This window comes from Schistocerca americana, chromosome 1, assembly GCF_021461395.2.
Source record: "Schistocerca americana isolate TAMUIC-IGC-003095 chromosome 1, iqSchAmer2.1, whole genome shotgun sequence".
Lineage (NCBI taxonomy): Eukaryota > Metazoa > Arthropoda > Insecta > Orthoptera > Acrididae > Schistocerca > Schistocerca americana.
This window is the reverse complement of record NC_060119.1, coordinates 465111509-465126107: the sequence shown is the minus strand read 5'-3', so window position 1 is coordinate 465126107 and position 14599 is coordinate 465111509. Positions and strand designations below refer to the sequence as shown.

The 14599-nt window shown below is 42.4% G+C and overlaps 2 protein-coding genes across 3 annotated transcripts in view; one reads left to right on the top strand and one right to left on the bottom strand.

Annotated features, from left to right (window-relative positions):
* LOC124603474 (COP9 signalosome complex subunit 5) overlaps positions 1–6432 on the bottom strand; it is a 32426-nt gene extending 25994 nt beyond the window's left edge. The window contains exons 1-2 of the mRNA XM_047136398.1: positions 6379–6432; positions 6098–6263 (exon numbers count right to left, since the gene is read on the bottom strand). Of these exons, the coding sequence (XP_046992354.1) occupies positions 6098–6255 (158 nt within the window). The 5' untranslated portion in view covers positions 6256–6263; positions 6379–6432. The remainder of the gene's footprint in view (positions 1–6097; positions 6264–6378) is intronic.
* Positions 6433–6485: 53 nt separating this feature from the next.
* Positions 6486–14599, top strand: part of LOC124603448 (transmembrane protein 65) — a 524529-nt gene continuing 516415 nt past the window's right edge. For both annotated transcript variants that reach the window (XM_047136397.1, XM_047136396.1), the window contains exon 1: positions 6486–7004. In XM_047136397.1, the coding sequence (XP_046992353.1) occupies positions 6548–7004 (457 nt within the window). In that variant the 5' untranslated portion in view covers positions 6486–6547. The remainder of the gene's footprint in view (positions 7005–14599) is intronic.

Genomic DNA, 14599 nt, shown 5'->3' with positions numbered 1-14599 from the left:
TAAAGCTCACCAACACTCTTTAATAGCCTCAGTGATTTCTGGCGAATAACAAGGGACAGACTTTCACCGAGGGGCACCCTAAAGAACAACGGATCACATTTTCCGCCATAGAAATGATCATTCTACTGACCCGCTCAACCACAATATCAATGGAACCATGTGGGGGAGATTCAATGCCGACAGCAGAGGTGAAAGCTTCCCAGTCCGCCTTGTTTAAAGCCCTTCTGGGTAGACGTCCAGGGGACTGGCACGGTGGGAGTGAAAGGAAGATGCGAAAGTGGTCACTACCACACAAGTCATTGTGGGCTCTCCAGGGGACAGATGGGAGAAGTCCTGGGCTGCAGAGGGATAACTCAATGGTCGAGTAATTCCCATGAGCCACACTGAAATGTGTGGGGGCCCCAGTATTTAAGAGGCAGAGGTCGAGTTGAGACCGTTAAGTTTCGGCATCTTTACCTCAGCCAGTAAGCACTGTGCCACCCCACAAGGGGTTATGGGTATTAAAATCTCCCTAAAGTAGGAAAGATTTAGGGAGTTCATGAAACAGTGCAGCCAATACATTCAGGGGTACTGCTCCATCTGGAGGAAGACATAGATCGCAGACAGTAATGTGCTGCGTCGTCCTTATCCTGACAGCCACAGCTTCAAGAGGGGTTTGAAGGGGCACAGTTTCACTACACACTTGACATGCAATTATAGTCGCTATCATTCTTATAATATCTCCTATAGCCTTGGAGGACATTGCTGGGAAACAGGTTTCTTGCATAGCAATGCAGAAAGCAGGTGTAAAGCTTAACAGTTGCCATAGCTCAGCGAGACGGTGGAAAAAAACGCCGTAATTCCACTGGAGGATGATGTGATCATGAAGATGGGAAGGCATGAGTGCTCAAGGAGGCAGTTTACCCCTCAGGGTCACCTGCTGCCACCTATTAAGTTCCTGAGGAGTCTATATCCATTGTGTCTGAGGGTCCGGCAAGATCTAGGTCCCGCTCCTTGGGTTTCTCTGGCTGCAAGGGATTCACTGATTCAGTCTCTGGGACTGAGGAGGATTGTGAAACTCTATGACCAGCTGCTTTTGAGCTCATCAGCCCCTGGCAGGTGCCATCTTTCCTAGTAGTAGAAACCTGGGATGGGAGGGACCCCTTCCTAGTGAGAGGAGCTGAAGAAGGCTTACGCTTCTCTGGCTGAGAAGTGGGAACTGATGTCCCTGATGGTGGGGGGATAGTGCTCCTGAGGTAGTTGGTGTGGGAGCAACAGGGAGGGAACTGCCCCCCCACAATCAATGGGGCAGGTGTAGTCTTACGGCTATGGGAGCCGACTGGAATTGGCGGAACTGATGAGGCCATAACTGTTTTTGTAGTGGCGGCGTAGGATGTTATAAGCACAGGTTGTAGGTGTTTAAATTTCCTCTTATTCCCAGTGTAGGTCAGTTGCTCCAGGGTCTTGCATTCCATGATTTTTCCATTCTTTCTGGAGAATCCAGCAGCCTGGTGAGCAAGGGGAATGGTGCTCTCTGCAGTTGACACAGATGGGAGGTGGGGCACATGAAGTATTGACATGTGATGGACGTCCACAGTCGTGACATACGACGCTGGACATACAGCAGGAAGACATACGCCCGAACTTCCAGCACTTAAAGCACTGCGTCAGGGAAGGGATATTTGGCTTGATATCACACCGGCATACCATCACCCTGACCTTCTCGGTATTGTATCACCCTCGAAGGCCAAGATGAAGGCACAGGTGACTACCTGATTATCCTTTGGACTCCTATGTACGAGCCGGTCAAAATGAACACCTCATTGCTCTAAGTTGGCGTGCAGCTCATTATTAGACTGCAAAAGAAGATCCCTGTGAAATATTATACCTTGGATCATATTGAAGCTCTTATGGTGTGTGATGGAAACACAAACATCTCCCAGCTTGTCACAGGCGAGCAGTGCCCGTGACTGGGCAGAGGATGCTGCTTTTATGAAGACTGACCCCGTTCGCATTTTGGACAATCCCTCCATTTCCCCAAACTTTTCCTCTAAGTGCTCCACAAAAAAACTGAGGCTTCATTGACATGAAGGACGCCCAATCAGCTCTCATACATATGAGGTACCAGGGAGAATAAGATTTGCTGCCATCCTTAGCCTCATGTTCCTCCCATGGTGTGGCCAGGGAACAGAACAATTTGGGGTCACATTTTTCACACTGTAGTTAGACCTCAACCGCTTACAGACTGCTGGCATTGCGCCACCAGCAAGAGAAGACGTAATACGTTTCATGGCATGTCATCTGCCCTGATGCCACCCACTGCGACCGGGGGCCATCCCCATGTGCGTCATCCAGCCGCAGCGAAGACCAGCTGGTAGGATGGCCATTGCCGGGGCTCCCAATGCCACAGGATGGCGGGCATCTAGTCCTTGGCATACATGGGGAGTTAATGATGCAGACATCAGTAGAGCAATCCCTGTGTAGTCGGGGGAGGGGGGGCTACAACTAGCAGGATACATGGTGGCCCCACCACAATGGACTGGCAGCCATGCTGGATATGAGGTGCAAAGAAGTCCATGGTCATCATCGGTGCAGAAAACAACATTGCATAGTGGATCGAGGAAAATGCACACAGGAAGGTGTCCCCGCCCAAGAGACGAAGAATGAGCATGTTTCATTCGATGCTGAGGTGCTGTTCCAATAAGTTGCGGAGCCTGGCAATGATGTTCAAGTTTAGAGGGAATACCAAGTGCCGAGGCATGAATGGGAAATTTGATTGAGAAAGGAGGCATGCTAGGGTAGTCCGTGTAGCTGTGCAAAGACACTGTATCAGGGTGGTGTACGGGTTAGTGCATCTGCCTAGTAAGCAGTTCAGATATTTTCTGCAAAGCAATAACTGCCAACTTTGGAGACACAGAAATCAGTAAATTACTATGTTTCACATATATTAATTTGCATCAGTGGGACAATATTTTGAAAACAATTCTCACTTCGGCAAAACATAATCATTTCACAAAAGAAAGAAATTAAAATTAAGTGTAGGATTCACTTGCATATGTCATTTAGCAATCTATTTTGACAGTTAGGAATATTAGCAATATTCATCAAGTATATTTATCCACTGTTGTAATTTATTAAAAATACAACTGAATTTGAGATTCATAATGCCATTCGTCAAACACAACACAGAAGTAATCTCTCTGTAATTGGGGGGGGGGGGGGAGGAGGGGGGAGGGGGAATGAATAAGCATCATTTGCAAAGTGTATCTTTTATTTATAATGATAAAAGAAACACAATCCTGGAGTTCAAAACTCAAAATCTTCGTTAAACTTCCTCTGTGTCTGCACTTTGTTCTGATATTAGTGGTACATATTGTTATTACTACTATTTTCAAATTAATGCCTGAGTAACGAGAACTCAGTTAAATCATTTTAATGTGAATATCATCAAATTCCAAAGAACACGTCAGTTCATATAGTAAAATAATTATTATGTAATGTTGGTTGTAGAGACAGAAAATGATTGAATTCAGTTTATTGGGAGAATACTAGGAAAATGCAGCTCATCTATAAAGGAGATCATTAACAGCATAATTTTACAACTCATCTTCTAGTACTGCTCGAATGTTTGGGATCCCCACTAGGTCATGGTAAAGGAATACACAGTAGTATTGCAGAAATGTGCTGCTAGTTCTGTTACCTGTAAGTTCAATCAATATACGAGGGTTATGGAATTGCTCTGTGAACTCAAATAGGAACCACTAGAGTTAAGGTAATGTTCTTTTCATGAGATAATATTGTGAATGTTTAGAGAACCAGTATTTGTGACAGACTGCAGAATAATTCTATTGCCAACAACAAATATCTTGGGTAAACGAGATGAGAAACACTCATACAGAAGCATACAGAAAGCCGTTTTTCCCCTCGCTCTATTTGTGAGTGGAGCAGAAAAGGGGATGACTAGGAGTGGTTCATGGAACTCTCCACCATGTATCATATAGTGACTTTTGGAGTATATATATTTGGAGGTAGATCCAAACACACTAAAAGTTTATTAACATGAACAGCCCATCATCACATTTGACTCATAAACTACATACTAAACAAGATAAAATCACTTCCCTTTCTTGTGTAACAGCACAAGAAATTTCCATCGCGATAATTGCACCTAGAAGCCTAGTGAGTTATCACGAAGATCTGTGGAGACTCAACCCATTTTATAAAAAAGGGATCGGGTTCTTCAATCAATAAATTTCGCAATAAAACAGAGCACGAACACAGTACTGTAGTTGTAACTGGTGTAGGGCGAATGACTTCGGTTCCTTATTATTTCACATGGCCTGTGATCAAACAGCTCAAACAATAATGTGTGCAGAAGCAATGTGGGGATACTAGACATTTTCGAATGCAGTGCCCTATTTTATTAAACTGTGTTCTGATTCACTGTGTTACAAAAATAGATGAAAACAGTCCTGGTTCATTGCATATCCTACCTATGACACTTTCTTGGAATAGAAAGCTTACTGTCCACATTGGCACCGGTTATTTAGTATGAAGCATAAGTGCAATGGATGTTATATGGTGGGTAAGTATTTGACTAGAGCTCGCTTCCTCCAGCCTTCTATTATGGACCCAGATGATGTTCACAAACAATAGCTGGATTCTGAGTAGAATCCGTGTGCAATTCTTGTTAACACATCAGAAAGGAAATCAACCCCATCAAGTACTATAGTTAAGTTGGCATAAGTTAAACCCTGAGAGCTGCAGTGGGCTGGGCGTGGCAACTTTGTTGGCCTACATTAACCAACGGCATAACATGATTTTGTAAATGTCTTCTGGAAGTGCCTCAGCTTTGCCACAGTTCTCTAGATGGCTTCTGTTACCAACTCCTGCCATCAGTGCTTCACAGTTGAAAGCTGGCAACAGCACTGCAAGCTGTGAGGGATCTTCTTATACAATCGACTACAGATAACATTTATTAGAATAAGGAGTGGAGTAGTGCACATGTAAAATCTATAACAACAAATCAAATAATAAGTATCAATTTTGAGGCTAGAATTGCCATAAAACTACAAGTCAAAAATAGTAAAGAATGAAAGCTTGATGTGGTGTCAAGTGGTGATACATATCTCTGACAACTAATTATTATTACAATACATCATTTGCAGCATTTACCTTTTATTGCAGTATGTTAATGCATTTGTCTTAATAATGATTTGGTACTAGTTTCGATCAAATTTTGGACATCTTCAGGTACAATGTAGTTGCAGATCGACCTGTCAATTTTATGGTGCTGTGTGAAGTGACTTGCATAAGCTATGCACCACACAAAGAACTGGCTGGTTGCTCTGCAACTACACTTGATCTGAAGATGTTCAAAATCTAAAATGAAACTGGTAGTCATTATTAAGCCAAATGCGACAATAGGCTGCAATAAAACCAAAATATTAGAATAATAAAGAATAATTTACTTTCTGGTATTTGAAGATGAGAAATTTTGGTGGAAACAAATGACAACAATGGGGGAAGATAAGTGAGAAGAATTGAGAAAATCTACTGTAGAACACTAATTGATAAAGAAGCTTCAAAACAATTCCACTGAAAATGTAAATATAGAAATAACAGATTAAATCAACAGAAGGGGAAAAAATATAACTAAAAGAAGAAATAAGGGATACACAACTAGACACAGCAGATTACTGTTGTATAACAGTAGTCATGATAAACATTGTGATGAGGAATGTGGTAATTTAAAAAAATATTCCAAAGGCAATTTAAAAAATCTGTATGGCAATATGTTAGCCAATAAGATGTTCATAATGGACTAAGAAGTTAGGTTCAATACGAAGAATGAAAATAAAGGCAACAAGTCTAACGATACATCACAATCTGTAATGTGACTTCATTCATTCTGCATGTTTAAATACGAATTAACAAGCTTATATTACTTGCGTAAGAAACAAATTTGTCTGGTTTAGGGTATCTAAATGTTGTGTTCCTTGACATAAAAAAATAAACTGAGTAATAAAACAACTTCAGCGTTGAAACAGACCGCGTGAACGTTGTGGTCAAGAATACAATATATCATGAACAGAAAATAAAACTTATCTACACTTACTCTTTCTCCCATGGTTTCGCAGCAAGTATGTCTTGTTGTTGCTTACGATCATATCTGTATATTTCATCCACTGAGCTAATTGTTTCTATGTTATTCGACATTTCCCATGTCTTCTGAGCGATTGCCGACTGTGTTTCGGACGACGATCCACTTGCCATGATAAATTCTAAAAATTGAGATTAAAAGGGACGTTCCACAACTACCGTTTTCGATAGTAGCGTATGTCTCGTTTCACCTGGAAATCTCTGTTCCTTAACAAATAATATTTATTTCCAACATACCTAACCACAAAAGCTACTCCTCACCAGTATCGCACCTCAACTGTTGACAATACAACAGCGCAATTCTAAGAATTCCCGCCAGGGTTGACAGTAGCACCATGGCTTCGGATCGGGAGTCAGTATAGCAGCGTCCATCCGAAGTTCAACATCACGCGAGTGGTTGTTGACAATGAAGTCCCCGTTTTCGTTCAGTATTCTTCTAAAATTTTCCAATTTATTGCAGAGAGCTGAGAGCTGCCGCATCAATTCTTATCCCGGTTACTCATTTAGTACTCGCAATTCAAACAATATTACTCTTCAGTATTGCGGACTTCGGTTGTTTCACTCCACAAGAAAAGCGCCAAATTTAAGAAATGAAACTCATATGGCCAGATCAGCTGCTCGCAATAACATCCCAGTTTCGATATTTTCGCGATATTTTAAAAACTTACTGACTGTTCCAGGAATAAACTCGAAATTATTTAGTAATTCGTCATGCTTGCTAATCGTGGACAAGTCGGTGTCAGCGCCTTTGACCAAACGCCAGGCTCAAGATTTAATACTTCGACTGACCGGAGAAGAAAGGAACGCACTTCTCTGCGCACTGCAAGAATTTCAGTCCGAGAAAATGAAAGCCGAATATGAAGGTACGTAAATGCAAAGGAACTGCATTTCGCTTGTTGTTGAACTTTATGGCAAATATTTCAAAAATTATAGTTTTCAGATAACGACAGTAGTTTGCATAATTTGATTTTTAGCGCTACTGCAACCATAGAGGCATTGTTTTACTTTCTCTGCTTCGTATAACATTCTAAAATGCCTGTAATTCTCATATTAATTTTCAGGTCGTGCCCTGCAGATAACAGGATACTTTAAATGTTTTTCGCTTTTTTAAATCTTCCTTGTCCCTTCATTATTTTCCTGGATCCAGAAACCTGTTTCTTTACGTATATTGTTCATTAATTTCAGATCCATAACAACTACTAACTTGTTGTTCCAGTTCGCATTGAATCTAGTGACGACCAAGTGTTTGACTTATAAAACAAAGTTATACGAGTCTTCTTTCGCGACTAGTTTCACAACGTGCACAGAATACAGTACGTGATTACAGTTATTAGTTACCGTCAGGTCGAAAACAATGCTAGAATAATATGCCAGCAGTGATTTATTAGACAGCTAACGAGATTCAAAATGTGTGTCCTGTCGTGAACGAACTTGACACATTATAACTTATTTGTCACGGGTACTAAATCGGCCTAGTCTGCGCACGTATTACAGGTGTTTTGGGAACAATTGAAAAAAGATTTATTAGAGACGTGCATTTAAACGATACTTTTTCAAACCAGTCGAATAATCAATTGTTATTTTACTTGGGGTGAGAATATTTCCTTAACAATAATGTTTCAGGATGAAGTCTAGCTTTTGGTATCGGTATTACAGTCGCCCATTGACGCAACTAGGCCAATGATTGTCGGAAGATGCGGTCTGACGAGCGAAGCCGGTGCCAAAATCAAATTGTGCGCGACCTGTGCCTGTTTGATCTGAATATTCGTACGACGGTCATTGTGGCAACGGAAACTTGGTGTCCTTACACAGCTTCTCGCGGCAACAAATTCGGTACCACTTTCAAGTCACGAATTCGAAATTCAACTTCAGCTGAGTTCAGCTTTGTGTAATTAGTTTTGTGTGTATCAGATAGTTTTGTGATTGCGAATTTCAGCTATTTGTTTGGTACTTTTGATTCGCTTGATATAGTTGGCTGTTCGAGTAACCCATGATAGGGATCCAGCCAGTGACCAGGCGAAATGACAGTGGGACAGAGGGAGTCTCAGATCCCAAGTTGCCTTACAATTAAGGAACCAAAAGTCTTGGACAGAACTTGGGGATGGGGGATACTTTCAATTTAATTCAGGGACGATATGTCCCACACAAAAATGTATGAAAGTTTGGTATATGTGCAGGTATAATTGTTTATATGTATGAAGTGTAGATGACATGCTCGACGTGTGAAGTGTATCTGATTGTTGAACACGCATGTCACTATGATCGCTTCAGCCGGAATGCAGGCGGAAGATATCTGTAATAATCGGATGAAAAAGGTTTACGATGTGTCGACAAACAATTAATTATACTTGCATTTTTTCTGCAGCGTTGGGCTCATAACTTTCGTATTTAGTTGCCTCGGCTATTGGCGACTGTTAAGTCTTCATATTGAACAGTCATGCTTTTGTTTCTTCAGCGCTGATCGGTTACTCTCATTTCGGTTACTCTCATTCCAATTATCCAGGTCAGGGACTCGTAATGTTAGCCAAACAACAGATTGTAATAATACTTAGAACTTGCATTTTTTGTGCAAACTACGCTTTTTAACCCGAATGACAACTGTTGACATTAACAAACTAAAAGTAGGCTAAATTAGAATGTCAATGGTGAATGTTGCAGGATTCTAGTGGGAGTCGTTTACGAGATATCGTATTTTGAAAAGTTCGCACACCGACAATTGTGCAATACCTGTTGTTGCATACACTAAGGAACAACAGAAGTGCATACACTAGTTATGTGGATTCTTACCAGTAACGAGACAATTGACCGCCACAGGTTGTGTTCAAAATGACCACCGGCAGCGGCAATACACGCTTCCAGTCTGTTACGGAACGACTGCTGCACACTCGCTAGCATTTCAGCGAGGTTGTCCGAGCAGGCTACAATAATTTGTCGTTGCATATTATCGCGTGTAGTTGGTAACTTCTTGTAGACGGCGTCTTTCAGCTTTCCCCGCAGAATAAAAAGCGAGCATTCATGTATTCTGTCTGTGAAAAAAGGGCCTATGGGCTGCTGGTTCACTATCCCACTCCACGCGGTTGGACACCTTAGATGCTGACTTTCCACCTGACGAAGCCAACGGTGATTGTCAACAGATAGAGTAGTAGATGTTGTGTGACTAGCTCCTCCCGTCGGGTAGACCGTTCGCCGGGTGCAAGTCTTTCGATTTGACATCACTTCGGCGACTTGCACGTCGATGGGGATGAAATGACGATGATCAGGACAACACAACACCCAGTCCCTGAGCAGAGAAAATCTCCGACCCAGTCGGGAATCGAACACGGGCCCTTAGGATTGACATTACGTCGCGCTGACCACTCAGCTAACGGGGATGGACAGTGTCAACAGATCAGTAGAGCATGTTAGGGCTGTGATTGGTAAATGTGGCGTCATCACTCAACAAGATACATGATACATCTGGAGTATCCTGTCTTAATGCCCATGTACAGAAGTTAACACAATTTTCATAATCGTTTCCATGTTCTCTTGAGGGAGAGATATGGGACAGGAATGGAACCTGAGTCGATGGAGAATGCATAGGACAGGTGCCTCCCTCACGCCACATACTCGGGCGATTGCGTGGGAGCTAACGCGCGGATCAGCTGCAAGAGCATTGATGTCCCCCTCTTCCTTCATCACTTGTTTCCTTCTGATACGTTGTCTAGGAGTTATACGACGACTTTCATGTAACTGGCTGAAAAGGTGGTTGATAAATATTGCAAGATGGTTGACGTCTGTTGCCGTGTACACCGTGCAAAAACGAACTGCATTCTTCCTACACTCTCGTCCACTCTTGGCATACTGACTGACTAGCAAGTCGCAATGCACTCAAGGAACACACAAGCATACTGTAAGCAAACATAACAACATCATACCTATCAACTACGCGGGATGAATGGTACAAATGAGTGCCGATGTGGAAACTTTGTACAATACGATGTCTCGTAAACGACTAGCACTAGACTCCTGCAACAGACACCACTGACATTCTATTTTACCATACTTTTAGTTTGTTAATTTCAATAGGCATTATTCCATTTTAAAAAGTATGTTTACCACTTTCTAAATATTATAACACTCTGTTTATTGCCTAAAAATATGAGCCCCTGACTATTAATCCATTTTGTAAAAACTGCACGTCTATAGCTCATTTCATATCTGCAATATCTGCGGTGCAAGTTTTACATGATTCACCCTGTACATTACGTCATCTCTTCAGCATACAGATTAATCTTGAGAGAGGTTCTTTCATACGTGACTGGAAATTGAGCCAAAAGCAATGCAGACTGCGTGCTGTACTGAAGTGGAATGATTTCTTGTCTCACTGTGTACATTTCTTCACAATCAGCTTTTGAGTGGGAAGCGGAATTGCACACGTACATTTTTTTTCCGATACGTATCCACATTGACGTCTGCTTACTCAATCTGTAATCTCAGCTGACATATGCAGAATGTATCATAACTAATAGCGTAAACTGACACAGGTGGAAAAATATGATAATAGAGGCAAAACCGTTCCAATAAATATAAGTCCGCAGACGAGCCGTTCGTGAGATAAAGGTGTGGTTACGAGCTACTGACTTCATTAAGAAATATTGCTGTAGTTGGTACAAACGTATAAACGAGGATATTCGGTGAATGGACTGGCCTGCCCATTCCCCCGACTTAAATCCCACTGAGCACGTGTGGGATGCAGTGGGAAGATGTATTGCAGCACGTCCACCTGCGCCAACGAGCCTCCAGTAATTGTCAACCGTGCTTGCGGAGGAATGGAACGCTCTCCTACAAGAACTAACTCCTTACCAACCTGCCAACATAGGAGTACGTTACAGACCCTCCAGCAGAGCATAAATTGTTGTCCATGGTGATTATACATCGTATTAAGAACCATGTACCGCCGTTTGTGATGTCCAGGGGAACATCATAAATGGCAGCGACTTCAGTACAATTATTCTCTTTGAATAAAAATCTCGTTTCTGTTCTCATTTCTTATGATGGGCGTTTGAAAAGTCTGTGCAAAAATAAAAACTACTTACGTGTTTGTTTCGACATAGTCTTCTTTTAGACTTATAAAGTTCGTCAACACTGTTGTAATTGGTTGATCCAAGACGAATAATAGGGATTGTCCAAGTCTGCAAAATAGCTATTAGTTGCTGCAATCACCTCCTCGTTTGAGTAAAATGTTTGTCTCATCAGCCATTTCTTCAAATTGGGGAACAAATAGTAGTCCGAGGGAGCCAAGTCTGGAGAAATGGGGAGATGTGAAACGAGTTGGAATCCTATTTCCATTGATTTTGCCACAACGACTTCTGAGGTGTGTGCGCTGGTGCATTGTCGTGATGGGAAAGGACTTTTTTGCGATCCAATCGCCGTCGTTTTTCTTGCAGCTCAGTTTTCAAAGGGTCCAATAACGATGAATAATATGCATCTGTAAAAGTTTTACCCTTTTGCAGATAGTCGATGAGGATTATCCCTTGTGAATCCCAAAAGACTGCCGCCATAACCTTTCCGGCCGAAGGAATGGTCTTCGCTTTTTTGGTGCAGATTCTCCCTTGGTAACCCATTGTTTAAATTGTTGTTTGGTCTCAGGAGTACAGTAATGTATCCATGTTTCATCCACAGTGGCGAAACGACGGGTAAAGTCTTGCGGATTCTCCCTGAACAGCTGCAAACAATCCTTGCAACACTTCACACGATTCCGTATTTGGTCAAGCGTAAGCAATCGCGGAACTCATCTTGCGGATAGCTTTCTCATGTCCAAATGTTTATGCAAAATATTATTTACCCATTCATTCGAGATGCACACAGCACTAGCAATCTCACGCACCTTAACTCTTCTGTCATCCATCACCATATCGTGGATTTTATCAATGATTTCTGGAGTCCTAACCTCCACAGGGCGGCCAGAATGTTCAGCATCACTTGTGCCCATATGGCCACTCCGAAAACTTTGAAACCATTTATAAACTGTTCTAATCGAAGGTGCAGAGTCACCGTAATGTTTATCAAGCTTGTCTTTAGTCTCCTGAGGCGTTTTGCCTTTCATAAAGTAATGTTTAATCACCATACGAAATTCTTTTTCGCCCCTTTTTTGACAATCACTCGACTTCCTGATTCACACGAATGACAAACACAAAGAAATAGAGCAATATGGCTGAAACTTATTGTGCGTTCTTTCCAAAGATGCTACTAATTAAACATGATCGGTGGTGCCATCTCTCGGACATTGTACGGACTTTTCAAACGCCCCTCGTATTTCGTTCACTTACCTTCTGTACCCCGAAAGACTAAGCACTGTAGTTAATGTGAGGGGAGGGTTTCAAAGTTGACACAAAATTAGACCAATATACCAGGCGCTTGTAATTAAATTGACAGTGTTCCCTGTGCTGCACTGCGGGCTGTATAAATCGCAGGACGTTAAAACATCGTAGGTATGTTCATTAATCAATGCGCTCTTGGAGTACGCTTATAAAACTGATAGTTACACTTTCTGACACCAGGGGGAAACGTATCACTGTAAGCAATCAGAATGTGGTGTTGACGCATGGGTCGAGGAAAAGGGGAGGTAAGATCAAACACAGGATAACGGTGGTTCTGGAACGTTTATTAGAATTTGATCACAAGTTACAACACTTGTTCTGTACGGTCTTCCGACTCAGCAACATACTGCATCCGTAACACGACATGGTCGACATTACTCGCAGCTTATCCAGAGGGACCAGAGTGATATGTTGTCATACGCTGTCCTTCAGAATAGGCAGAGTCTGGATACATACATGATAGACACAGTCTTTTCAGATATCCCCACAACTAGAAGTCATATGGAGTTAAGTCGAGGGTCTGGAAGGCTACATGTCCTGAAATTGCCTAGAGATGATACGGTCGTTACCAAAGGTTTTTCGAAGCAAACCTTTCACCTGGCAAGCGACATGCGATGTCGCTCTATCTTGCATGAAAATACTGGTGTGGACACAGTTGCATTCTTGCAAAGCTGGAATCACGTGCTGCAAAAAATGGTCCTTATACCTTGTAGAGGTCACTGTATACCTAACACGTCCGCGACCTGTCATCTACTCGAAGAAAAGCTGACCGAGAATGAAGGAGCATCTGAAACCACACCACACAGTCACATAAGCTGCATGCAGTGGATGTTCCTGCAGAACACGTGGTGGAGTAGAAACCAAAATACAACAGTTCTGTGCATCCATGGCACTACGTAGAATAAGACGTGTCTTGTACGTCGAAAGAATATTCCCCAGCCACAAGTCGTCCATTTTCATGCGTTCCAAACATCGAAGGGCAAAGTCAATGCGTTGTAGCCTTTCTTGAGACTGTATTTGGTGGTCATTCTGAATCTTGTGGGGATTCTAGTGCAAAATGCACCGAAAAATCGTTTGAGCTTTTCACCAAGGCTGGGACAATTATTGTGACTCAGTTCTAGCACTGGCTGCAGAATCTGAGGCACGTACTGCACGGTCGGCTATAGCTACAGCAACTTTAGCAACATTTGCCATGGGAATGCGCCACCTCCTGCTGAACCACCTAATTTCCCCTTTTTCTTCAAATGTCTTGAGCACGTTCTTTAACAAATTTATTGACGTGAGACCTCCTCGCTGCTGTTTCTATCAGCGATACTCCCGCAGTCCAGCGTTGCCATTGCTGCCATTTCCATAAAACAATTTAGCGGCAGTGCACTGTGTTTTTTTCTCAATAGCTATTGAGTTTCGTATGGAAAGTTTTAGCCTTATTAACCCTTTACACCAAAAATGACTTCACAAAACAAATCAACACGCATCGCCAAGTGACGTCAAAACAGGAAACATTTCACATTCAGAGTGCTTATAGCGCCATATTTTCACCTGGTGGCGGAAAGTGGAACTATTATTTTGTTTTAGCATACTCCGCGAGCGGACCAATTAATGAACACACCTACGATGTTTCAGCGTCCTGTAATATATTCAGTCCGCAATGCAGCACTCGGAACACCGTCAGTTTAGTTATAACCAACCGGTATTAAAAGCCGACATTACACTTGTACAACATCATGCTATTTTGCGAGTCAAGGTGGTGAGTCAGACCCGAATCGAAGGAAAGAAGATTGGAGTTAAACGTCTCGTTATAAGCGAGGTCAATAGAGAGGGAGCATAAGCTCGAATTATGAAAGCACGGGGAAGGAAATCGGCCTTGCCGGTAGTCAAAGGAACCATCTAGGCAGTTGCCCGGAGCGAATTAAGGAAATCATGGAAAACCTAAATCAAGGTGGCCGGATGCTGATTTGAACCACCGTCCTTCCGAACGCGAGTCCACTGTGCTAACTGCTACGCCTGCTTACTCGGTGACCAGTTGAATCCGCGCGGCGGGTTAACAACCGCCGTAGTGTGGTTTTTAGGCGATTTCTAACCCTCGTTTAGACAAATGC